Genomic DNA, 12,282 nt, shown 5'->3' on the forward strand with positions numbered 1-12,282 from the left:
AACACAAATAACGACTGCAAGGACTTGTGCCAACGTTCTTCAAAAAGATCCAACTTTTAGATTGTGCATTTTGGCTAGGGCAGGTTCTACATATGATGGTCAATGTTTGTGTTTAGGAGAAGAAATATTTTAAATCGATATAATTGTGATTACATATCATAAGATTTAAAATCAATAAAAAATAATGTTCGCATCATGTTTTAATTTTCCTCTCGAAGGTTAGTACAACCTGATAATTATCACCATATTATCTGAGTATGATTTCTTTCTCTCCTGATCTTGAGTTCAGGTCAAGAGAAAGGTTAAGCACTTCAAGGAGTGTTTAAAATACTGTTTGCTTAGAAAATAAATTAGCAGATATTAAGCTCTGTTCTTTTTAGAGACGCAGCTTTGGCGTCTGCGGCAAAAAAATAAAAGGAATTTAAAATGTCAGGTCAGCAACAAGCTAAATCAAAGAGTTAAAAATAATGTAATTTGAAGTTAACTACGGATCATCACATGTGCGGGAGCCGGTAAAAATTACAGCGATGATGATAACACGGAAAAGATCAATAGTAACATCGCCAGCAGCGACTTTTTCACGACGCTGCGTTTAAGTTTCGGTCTATTGTTTGTTAATTATTGGTCGCTCACGCTGATGCGGCGTTTCTCAAACGAACATGGCTACTAGTGTGAGGTTTAAGAACTGGGCTTCACTTAATGCCCATTTAAATTAGGTTAAAAGCCCATCAAATCTGTCTAGAGATCAAAAGCCGAAACGCAGATAAGCATGTCGCACATCTTAGGCAAAAAACTTGAGACCCAAATCCAAATAATCCAAACTTAAAAACCAAATAAATTATTTACTGATAATAAATATATTAAATCTGTAATATGATTAGCCAAAAACGATCAGTATACAAAAAAACTTGAAAATCCAAATTACAAAAATAGACTTAAAAAAAATAAAACTAATTTTGAAACAAATAAAATTTTCAAATATTTAAATACATGTTTATTTTATATTGATAAAATATTTTTTAAAATATTAAAAACTAAAGTATTATCCCAATCTCAAAAAAATAGACTTTAATGTAACTTGAGATTATTTTAATAATTTGGAGATTTTTTTTTGGTTATATTACTCTAAAATATCACATGAAACCTAAATATTTGAGTTTTAAAATTTCTAAATAAGAAATTCCGCACAAACACTTCAAAATCACTTGAAAACTTTAAAATTCAATAAACTAAAACATTTTTAGTAATATTAAATTTCAAAATATTTAATGAAATATCAAGTTAAATACCTGCAAATTTTTTTAAAAATTAAAATAATATTTAAATAACAGTAAATTTCTAGAAAAAACTCTCGTAGCCTACCGGCAGTTATGAATTCTAGAAACTGGGCTTCGTTTAAAGGCCCATTTAATTTAGGCTTAGTGCCCATCAAATCTGGCTCGAGATCAAATAGCCTAAATGACGTTTAAGCCACGTGGCACATCTTCCTAGGGATCTCTTCTTCTGCCACACCTCGTTTCCCTCCCTCTCCTCCCTTCCTTCCTTCGCCTGAGCTGAGAGAGAAATAAAATAAAATAAAATAAAAATAAAGATAAATGCAATTGAATTGGAGAGAATATTCGCCGGAAAACCACCGGTAAATGTCTCATAGCTTATATTCGAATCCAACCTTTTCGGCGACACTACCTATATGTTTTACACCTACTCTTATTCTCTATCTCGAACACGATTCATCTCCCTCTCCACGTCTATATAACAATACCATGCGTCTCTCCAAACGCCACTTCTCTCCTCTTTCTCTCTGCCTCTCTGTTTTTTCCTCCGGTTCTCGTTCTCCTGCAAAATTTCAAGCTCGGAGACGATTCCTCAACTCTTCTGCTGCTGGTTAGTTTTCTTTTAGTTTATTTTTCTATGGAGTTTGGTTCGTTGGTGTGAAATTTGCCTTGTCTTTACTTGTTTTATTGGTGTCATGAGTCATTAACTTTGGGTTCTGTCTGTGTGTGGTTCCATGTAACTGATTCTGGTAGTTGCTTAGTGGTTAGTGTGCTGCGGAGAAATTTTAGTAGTGAACCTTTGGATAGGGAAGGAAGGTTTGCTAATTAGTAGCTATCTTGGGAAAAGATACTTAGGATCAGGACTTGACTTGTCTCAAAGCTTGTGTCTTTTTGAACGAGGTAAGATGTTAGGTTTGTTTTCCTCATTCTAGGGATTTATTACTTTTGTAATTTTGTTCCCCTTGGTGGTTGGTGGCGGTAGTGGATCATGTTGAACAACAAAGCTTAGTGGTCTTAATATGTTTAGTTAGTTTGTTTTTTTCTCATTTTAGGGGTTTTGTTACTTTTTCTTTGTCCTTTTGGTGGTAGTGGATCATGTTGATCTTATGACTCGTGTTGTGACTAAGTCTATCTTCTGTAGAAAACGTGTCATCAGATAGTTTACTTTCTCACGTGCTTCTATGTTTAGCATTGGTGGGTTCTGACTAGCGAGTTGTTTCTTACATATTCTTATTATCTATTTTTGGATATAGCTTGTATCCTTCTCTACTCTATATTTATTTTCCATGTGTTGCGTATACGTTATATCTCAAGTATCCTCCTGAGTTTCATTTAAAGACAAGTAAAGTTATGCTTCCTTTGATCATCTCTCAGGAGCAAGCCAGCTTTGTTTCAAGAGTTCCATGGAAGAACAGCGAGCTAGTGCTAACGTGGTGCAGTTTCACAATGTTGGCTCAAGGGATGGATGTGAAGTTCCCCATAATTGGTCATCCCCTGGAGGAGGAAAGAAAATCGACTTAAAGAAACAGATCTTCTGCAACAGATCGTTGAACATGAGGAATATCATTGCCGTTGGCTTTGATATGGACTACACTCTTGCCCAATACAAGTCTGAAACCTTTGAGTCCCTTGCTTATGAAGGAACCGTCAGGAAATTGGTGTATGACTTGGGGTATCCAAGTGAGGTTAGTATACCGTGTTGCCTTTTTAGGATTCTGACTTGCAGAAAAGTTTGATTGATTATTGCAAAAAATTACAGCTGCTAGAGTGGACGTTTGATTGGAACTACATGGTTAGAGGCTTGGTACTAGACAAAAAGAGGGGAAACATCTTAAAGGTGAATGAAAATCATATATTGGATTGAACTCTCATAATAATTGTTGCCTCTTTTTCCTAATTGATTGTTGATCATGGTGCAGATGGATCGCCACAAGTATGTGAAAGTAGCTTACCATGGGTTTAAAGAGCTCTCTAAAGATGAGAAGGTTGACATTTATGGCAGCAGCCTAATACAAGATTCTTTTGATGAGCCCGACTATGCTCTCATAGATACCCTCTTTTCTTTGGCCGAAGCTTATCTGTTTGCACAACTTGTTGATTTTAAAGATAACAACCCTGAAAAAATTCCCAAGGACGTTGAGTAAGTCTATTTCCCATATATGTTACTGTTTTCAATCTCTATGTAGTCGTCTCTAAAAAAGTATATCTTATGCTTATGATTGTAGTGTTGTTAGTGGATACTCTGTAACTTATGCTTAGCATGGTTTTTTCTTTTAAATGTATTCGTAAATTATACCTTCTCCGATGGTGTTCTTTTAGTTATGCGCGTATGTATAAAGATGTTCGGGCTGCTGTTGATCTGTGCCATCGTGATGGAACTTTAAAACAGATGGTAGCAAACGAACCCAATAGGTAAGAGCTTATGTTCAAATACCATCTCTGCCGTGCCCCTCTCTTGCATTTTTTTTTGTGGTGTCTTCCTTTTTTACATAATTTAACTTGCTTTTTTTTATCAGGTATATCAATGAGGATACTACGATTGTACCACTTATAAAGATGATAAGAGATTCTGGACGTTCTACATTCTTGGTGACCAATAGGTAATGCTAATGACATATTTTACAAACTTCAGTGTGTTCCCGAAGAGTTTTTAATGCATATGTTACCTGCGCAGTCGAGTCAGCTTTGAATTTTAAAATCGTTACATTCTTCAAAGTTTAATTTGGGTAACGTCAACCATTGTAACTTGCTTCCCTGTCTTGTAACAGAAATGTGGAACTTAAGAAGATTTAGAAAACGTCTGTCAAAATCTTGTTATGAGACGGTTTCAGCATTAGTGCCTGTTATTATAAATAATCATATTTTTTTTCTTATCGCTGAGAGGGATTTTGAAAAACATTCTTGCAGTTTGTGGGACTACACAAACATTGTGATGAATTTTCTCTGTGGAGGAAGAACGGTACAAGGTCCACATACTTGCAACTTTGATTGGCTCCAGTATTTTGATGTTGTCATCACTGGCAGGTCTTTTCATTTCCTAAGTCTCTTCAATCTAATGCTCTTAACAAAATCATGCTGTTAGCAATACTTATATGTTATTGGCTATCAATCTATACATAAATTTTTGCATCTGGAATCCTTCGTGCTATCTGAATTGTATTTCTTTTTCTATGTGAAGTGCAAAACCTGGCTTCTTCCATGAAGAGAGTCGTGCCAACCTGTTTGAGGTGGAACCTCAATCTGGAATGCTTATTAATACTGACAATGGAACACCTATGCCTCAGGTTTGACACAAGATCCTTGTGTATCAAATGTACTTATCCGAATAATCCTTGTGTAGCCGTTACAATTGCTTTCTGTTTGGTTGAAAGGTGGGAGATCCTTCACCCAAAATTTTACTGAAGAGTAAAGGCAAAGGTTGTCGAGTTTTTCAAGGTGGAAATGTCGGGCATCTTCACAGTTTGCTCTCCATTGAGTCAAGTTCACAGGTATTTTGCACTAGCTTCATCTCACTCTCGATTAGAAATATCAGTCTGTTCTGAAATAACATATTTTCTATAGAACTCTATAATTAACTGGATATATCCCATGCCATGCGTCTGTCGTCGCTTATTCAGCTATTCGTTCTTACTAGGTTCTTTACGTTGGTGATCATATATACGGCGACATATTGCGCAGCAAAAAAGTACTTGGTAAGGCTTTCTTTTCCAATTATAGGCGTTTCTTCTGTTTTGTTTAGTGAAGTAACTTGAATGAATCTTCATGGGTTTAATTGACCTATGCTAGTCCCCTAATAGCGTATGACTGGTGAATGTAGCATCAAAGTAGAATGGAACACGCTTTTGTTGACGAAGATAGTATCGTAGGTGTTTGAAGAAACTGGTAAAAGTGTATCTGATTGTGAAAGCTACTTGCAGTTTAATTTCTTTAAATTCTTCAGGCTGGAGAACTATGCTTGTTGTTCCAGAACTAGAAAAGGAGGTTGAACTTCTATGGGAACTGAGAGATATGCGCAAGGTAAATGCATCCGCTCATTCTATATCTTATTTAATAAAAGAGATGAGGGATTATGTGATTAGGATCAACAGCCGTTAATTATCTGATAAATTTTTGGTTTGCAGGAACTTATTTTGATGAGGAATGAACGTGATTCAGTTGAAGACAAAATTCATCACATGAACTGGTCCCTAAAGTAAGTGTTCTTTAAATTAGAATGTACACCAATGAAAGATAGATTAAAATTCTTAATTGTAACCAATCGTCTTTCAGGTTTGAGGATATTAACGAGAATGTTAAGAAGGAGATGTTAACAGCGCTCAAGGACTTGGAGGTAAAATAGAATTTGTCTAACTCCTGAATATTTTAATAGTTGCATAGTTGTTTAAGTTCACTCTTGTGTTTTTGGTGGGACTTAACAGTTCAAAAGAGATCAAGTACGTCAAAGTCATCAACAAGCTCAAAGAGAAAATCACCAAAAGGTAGTGTTGTGCAACAACTAGTTTAAGTTCCAATCTTATAGAAACTGCTCATGTGGTGTGTTTTGGTTACTGCAGTTTCACAAGGTCTGGGGACAACTAATGAAAACAGGTTACCAGAGTTCTCGATTTGCTAACCAGGTATAAAACTTTTTAAAAAATTTTCTTTCATATGTGGCAGCTAAAATGCTTTGGTGACCTGTTTTTTTTTTCCTAAATCAGGTTGAAAGGTTTGCATGCCTGTACACAAGCCAAGTCTCTAACCTACGCTTGTACTCACCAGACAAGTATTACAGACCAAGTGAAGACTTCATGTCCCATGAGTTCCATCTTCTTCCTCTGGATTGATCGTTCAGTGAGACTTGTTAAAGAAAGACCACACTCTGAAGTTAGAGGGTATATCAAAGTATTGGTTTGGTGCTTATTCTTACTGTCTATAAGTTTCCTTAGTCTCTTCGTATGCATTGTGTTACTTGACACAAACATCTACAAGATTGAGAATTTAATCAAAACGTTTTCTATTGCCATTTGTTTTCTTTTTCCTTGTTGAACTCTTGCGCCATCAGCAGACCCAAATCAGTACACTTGTCAACGTCTTCTTGATCACCTTAAACTCCATATACTTGGTTCATGAACATTCGAAACTCAGTTCGTTTAAGAGAATAAACTTATGATTTTAAAGCTATGCGTTCAATTCCTCCAAACCCATTAATGGCTGTTGCAAGAGAAAGAGTAGAACGACTGATTGATTCTTTATACTTGCTTTCGTTAAATTAACACAGCTTCTAGAGTGAATATTTGATTGACATTATATGGTTAGAAGCTTGGTGCTAGACAAAAAGAAGAAACATCTTAAAGGTGAATGAAACCCTTGTATTGGATTGGACTCTCATAATAATTAATGAAAACCTTGTGGAAAAGAGGCATTAATTATTATAAGAATTCAATTAATTATAAGGTTTTCATTCACCTTTAATCAGATGTTTCTCTTCTTCTTGTCTAGCACTAAGCCTCTAACCATGTAATTCCAGTCAAATGTACACTTTAGAAATTATGTTAATTTAACAAAAGCAAGTATAACGATCAATCAATTGTTCTGTTATTTCTCTTGCAACAACCATTAACGGATTTGGAGGAACTGAACACATAGCTTTAAAGTCATAAGTTTATTCTCTTACACGAACTGAGTTTAGAATGTCCATGAACCAATTATATGGAGTTTAACGTGATCAGGAAGAAGTTGGTGGGTTTAGAGAGCTCTCTAAAGATGATAAAGTTGATATCTATGGCAGCAGACTAATACAAGATTCTTTTGATGAGCCTGACTATGCTCTCATAGATACCATCTTTTCTTGGGCCCGAAGCTTATCTGTTTGCGCAACTTGTTGATTTTAAAGATAACAACCCTGAAAAGATTTCCAAGGGCGTTGAGTAAGACTATCTATTTATATAAAAGAGAATTTTCTTCTCTCCTAGGGTTCTACATCAGATTCCAGGTCAGAAATTCGTGCCCTGAAAATGCGACACGTGTCTCCCTTTAATGAAACACAGTGCTTTGTGTTTTGTCTTTCGTCCGGGCTTATGTGTGGGCTTGGTCTCATATACTGTTTTCGGCCCAGCGAGAACCTATGGACGCGAAAACCATAATTATGGTGACGAACACATGGGTGTTTTCGTTGCTCTTCCTTCGGCGGATACTGTGACGATCGGTTGTCCTAGCCGTTTCTGTAACTCTGAAAGCGTTGTGATTTCTCCGTCTTTAATCTCATTTAATCGAGCGTTGTTCAGTCGGTGATATTGTGTATAAATAGGTTTGTATGTCACTTCTGGGAATCGCGTTCTCCACATATCTCTGCTATTCATCTCTCTCATACTGATCTCTAGATCTCATCTCTCTTAATGGCTAACTCGGTGTTCTTTTTTTCCGACTTGAAGTCCGGTAGGTGTTCATCTGTTGGTTGAGGCCAGGCTGCTGCGATCCTGGGAGACTAGGAATGTGAAGCGTGGTGGTGAGCTAATGTGGATTGATTTGCTTTCGTAGATGTTAACGTGAGTGATTTATTCCGTTTATTCCTCTAGATTTCGATTCCTCTATATATATCGATTGTTCTAAGTTTATATTTTCAGAGGAATGGGAAAGGCAGAGGAAACTGTAAAAACAATTCAGCGTTGTTGATGTTTTTCGCGAGGAATCTTTGCGCATCTACATACATATTTGCCGAATCTTTGCGAGACAGAGACCCACAGCATGAGCAGTTTCAGCAGTCCAAGTCACGTTCACGAAGCCGTCTCGCTTAGTCCTCTCCCTCAGTATCATACTGCTGCCCCCCGCTTTGCTGCAGGGGCCTCATCGAATGCTCCAAGGCAACCTCTCAATCCAGCAACCAGTCACATGATCCACTCAACCTTTGATGAAAAGGTAATGCAGAAAGGAAACAAGGCGGATCCATTGTTACACCATGCTCCTGCTCCTGCTCCGGCAGCTTCTCTTCTGAGAGATGTGAGAAGAACATCAGTTGTTTGGGACCAAGAAGCAGGTAGATACGTATTAGTACCTGCTACAACATCTGAGGCAAGAACCAGATTAACTTCGCATCACCAGCCAATTCCTAGCTCACACACTCAGAATCCAAGATCAGTTCTTCCACCTCAAGATTGTTCATCAGGGAAAGCTCCTCCTCCCCTTCCTCCACCTCAGCAAGGAGAGAGACTGATGTATACAGGTGACTCTATCTTCTTTGGAGGTCCGCTGGTAAATATCCCGAACAGAGATGGCCTAAGAAACGAAGGTGACTCGGGAAGAGAGGGGCAAGACAGAATGACATTGGCATTACCTTTGAGTATTTGATTATTGAGAGGTATGCGGAGGACTTAATGAGGTAGAAAGTAGAAATCCTTTGTGAACATTTCTTCCACGGGTCTAAGCCTTATCTTACTTCATTGCTTTGTATTCGCTTAAAGGACCAGTTTGTATGACTCCATCAATCTGACCTCTTGATTTTATGATCATTACTTTAGAGAATTAGCCAAAGGTTTAATTTGTGGGTTGAACCGTTTAAAGTTACATCTTGGTTCTGGAAACACTCTACATAACCTGTGTCCTGAACCGTTACTTTCTCTTCCTCTAGAAAAGGTACCAAATTAAAGAGCAAACAGAACCGGAATTAAACTCAAAAATTCTTACATCTATGTTTAGTAAATGACGCTCAGTGTATATATATAGAGAGAGGCTTAAACACCGGTGTCTTTCGTTTGGTTTTTGTATCAGATATTCAAGATCGTTAATTTTGAGCTCACCTTACTTCAACTTTCCTTTTTGATTGGTGTGGTTGGAATGAACTTAACTCATTGTTCTGGGTCGTTACTTCGTTACATATATAAAGAGGATCTTTAATCTACTTCACTAGAAACTATGTGGGGTTTGTGAGCTACAAGATTCTTGGTGTTTTGTCATGATCAAATCTTCTATCTAGCTTTCTCTGATTCTACTTGAAGTTGGTCACTCTTTTGGCTTTAAAATTCTGTTTTCTGTGTCAAAAATTTTCTTAGTACTAGAAAGACGTTCACTTCTCTTATCATGAAAACACAGAAACTGTGTTACTTATATTGTTATATCTTGCTTTTATGATAATCATACTTGCTTTTGAACTCATGGTGGTTATACTGTTACAGATATTTAATCTTACATAAGTGAAATCCCATGAATTTGTGAGGCGTATTTGGAGACATTTGCAGCCAAAGTAGATGAATGGGCAAGAGAATGCAGAAAAGGATGCGGATCATGTCATTTGTTGTCCTTGGTATCTTTGTTCTTTTCTGCAATATATGTAACAAAATAGAAAGAGTTATTTTCTGCAATATATGCTCCTTTCAGCTCAAAAGCAGTACTTTGTGCATCAGCAAAGGTTCTTCAGATGTATCTTGCGTGGGGAAATCAGGACTGTAAGACATTCTACCTCAGGTGGTGATGACGATAGGTGGAAGGTGTTGATGGTCCAGATGGGTGGCATGACGCTTTTGAAGAGAAGCACCTCCACCGCCTTCACACTGGTTCTCATATTGACATTCCATCACGTGTCGTGATATCTGTACATATATTCAAACAGATTTATTACATCGTAATCCTGATATTTACGTGAGATGCGAATATATATATATATAGATAGGAACGATTATATATCTAGAGTGTAATTTATAATATTCACTAATCTTTATACCATCGTAATAAAATATCCAATATTTACTCTTATTTATAATGCAAAAACTCAATATTACATCTTTTTACTTTGAGTAAATAAGTGAATAAAGAGACTTTTTTATCACGGGAAAAACTAAAAGAAGCAATGGGGAAAGTAGAGAAGTAGGGATGGGAAGGTTGGTATGGATAAAATAACAACATTAGACAAAAATCTCTTTTTTGGTTTTTAAAAATAACAAAAGTGTGTAAACTACAAAAATTTATTAACATTATTTCATATATTTTCAAAATATTGGTTAAACTGATTAAAACATGAAAATAAATCGTTAATTATTAGCTGTGAAATTTAGAGATATAAAAAGTTCAACATAAATAAGAAGTATTAACTCAATCAGATCATAAAAAAATTCTTCAAACAAAATAAATAGCTTTCAAATTGTTGGTTCTATCATCAAACTATTTGTTCAATTTTATTTACAGTACATAAATATAGAAGAAAAGCTATTAATTATATTGCTCTTAACCTTTTTTGTTTCATAAGAGGGTTTGAAAATTTTAGTTAAAGGAAACAACATGAAGACCATTCCAGTCTGTCAGAGCATATGAACGTCACAATTCGTTAATATAAAAATAATTATTTATTTTTAAATATATCTTATCACATATAAGTCTTTCATATTTAAAATTTTTGGAAGACAAAAATCATTATCATACGCATCTTTTGCAAATGTAAACCTAAAATACAAAGTTCAAAACATATAAAAAATAATAACGTAGATCATAAATAAAGTATATCTCGTCCGTAGGGCGGGCCGAACCTACGGACGGGCCGAACCTACGGACGGGCCGAACCTAGTTTCACATATATATTACTGTTTTGATATTCTGTAGTCTCCAAGAAGTATATGTTATGCTTACTGGTGTAGTATTGTTAGCGGATACTCAACTTGCAGAAATCAATACATAATGCAATACATACTCTGTCATATCATCAACAAAGAATCATACCTAAAAAGAAAATATTCACTCTCTATCTTCATATCAATTAGGGAGAATAAAAAATGAAGCCAATCTCCAACAACAACGAAATATGGGAGGCGAAGCTGGAGGATTTAACGTTCAACGTGAAGGAGACACAAGACAATGTCTTGGAGGAGATAATCACACCTAACCTAGAAACATAGTACCTCCAGCGTGTTCACATGGATAGGTTTGATACAGAGCTCTTCAAGAAGAACGTACCGGTCGTGACCTATGAAAATATTAAGCCTTATATCGATCGTGTGGTTAACGGAGAGTCATCAGATGTCATATCAGCCCTCCCTATTACATGTTTCTTGCTAAGTAAGGTACACACAAGAAAGAAGAAACTCTCTCTACTTTTTTTTTCCAAAAAAACTCTCTCTACTTCATTATTTTATTTCGTGTAAATAAAATCTAAATTCTTGAATTGTATTTGTATATAGTCCGGGAACTTCGGGAGGAGCACAAAAGATGATGCCATGGAACAACAAGTACTTGGACAATTTAACATTCACATACGATCTTCGTATGCATACTATAACCAAGTAAGTCAAATACTATTTTTACTAGGTAGTTACCCGCGCCTTGCGCGGAATGAGATGGTTAGATCAGCAATTTTTCGAAAATATTAGAAAGTATATATATATATATAGTTTGGAATTTGGGTTTTGTGTGTTTTTTTGTGTTTAATCTCGGTGGTGCTGATTTTACGGTATAGACGTCACTGAGATAGAAACATATGTAAATCCTTTATTTTAGTGACATGTAAAAATTTATTGGAACATAAGAGTAAACACAAAATATGTTACCTGACAACTGCGAAAGCATGTAATCATTTATTTTATCCACTTCATCATTTGTGGGAATGAGAATGGTTCGATGTCTATACAAATCCTTAACTGTTGAGGTTTGAAAAGCTTGTCCATAAACCTCTTTTTCCATAGTCTGAATAGTTTATACATATCACCGGTGTGATTTATCTTACTCTGATTCATTTGCAAGAATTTGCATATAAAGATATAATTATTATTATACAATTTGATTTTCATATGAATGATTTTTGTATAATAACATACCTTCCTCATAGGTCATTGACTTCAAACATATAAGGATTCCACATAACTTGGCTGTATTCTTTGAACCATGTAAGAAGAACTGAATTTGTGTATAATATCCACTCTTTGCATAGGTTTTATGTATAAATATTATTAATATATAATCAAATTATTATGTATGTAAATTTTTGTGTAATCAAACTTGTTCTATATTTCTTTCTTTGCATCTTACTCTCGAACTCATTTTGTTTATCTCT

General features: G+C 35.6%; 2 protein-coding genes across 2 annotated transcripts; both read left to right on the forward strand.

Annotated features, from left to right (window-relative positions):
* Window positions 1–1,510: 1,510 nt before the first annotated feature.
* LOC108831656 (uncharacterized) lies at window positions 1,511–6,276 on the forward strand. The gene is made up of 16 exons (XM_018605175.2): window positions 1,511–1,884; window positions 2,649–2,959; window positions 3,034–3,111; window positions 3,194–3,414; window positions 3,594–3,686; window positions 3,791–3,874; window positions 4,182–4,298; window positions 4,453–4,558; window positions 4,646–4,762; window positions 4,909–4,966; window positions 5,215–5,291; window positions 5,396–5,466; window positions 5,544–5,604; window positions 5,693–5,752; window positions 5,828–5,890; window positions 5,972–6,276. The coding sequence occupies exons 1-16, from the start codon at window positions 1,641–1,643 to the stop codon at window positions 6,095–6,097; spliced, it is 1,887 nt and encodes a 628-aa protein (XP_018460677.1). The 5' UTR covers window positions 1,511–1,640; the 3' UTR covers window positions 6,098–6,276.
* A 1,108-nt stretch (window positions 6,277–7,384) lies between these two features.
* On the forward strand, window positions 7,385–8,768 carry LOC108831660 (probable protein S-acyltransferase 19). Its single transcript, XM_057000549.1, has 3 exons — window positions 7,385–7,560; window positions 7,685–7,798; window positions 7,877–8,768. The coding sequence occupies exon 3, from the start codon at window positions 7,998–8,000 to the stop codon at window positions 8,595–8,597; it is 600 nt and encodes a 199-aa protein (XP_056856529.1). The 5' UTR covers window positions 7,385–7,560; window positions 7,685–7,798; window positions 7,877–7,997; the 3' UTR covers window positions 8,598–8,768.
* The last annotated feature ends 3,514 nt before the right edge of the window (window positions 8,769–12,282 follow it).

Source organism: Raphanus sativus, unplaced genomic scaffold (assembly GCF_000801105.2).
Source record: "Raphanus sativus cultivar WK10039 unplaced genomic scaffold, ASM80110v3 Scaffold2720, whole genome shotgun sequence".
Classification (NCBI taxonomy): domain Eukaryota; kingdom Viridiplantae; phylum Streptophyta; class Magnoliopsida; order Brassicales; family Brassicaceae; genus Raphanus; species Raphanus sativus.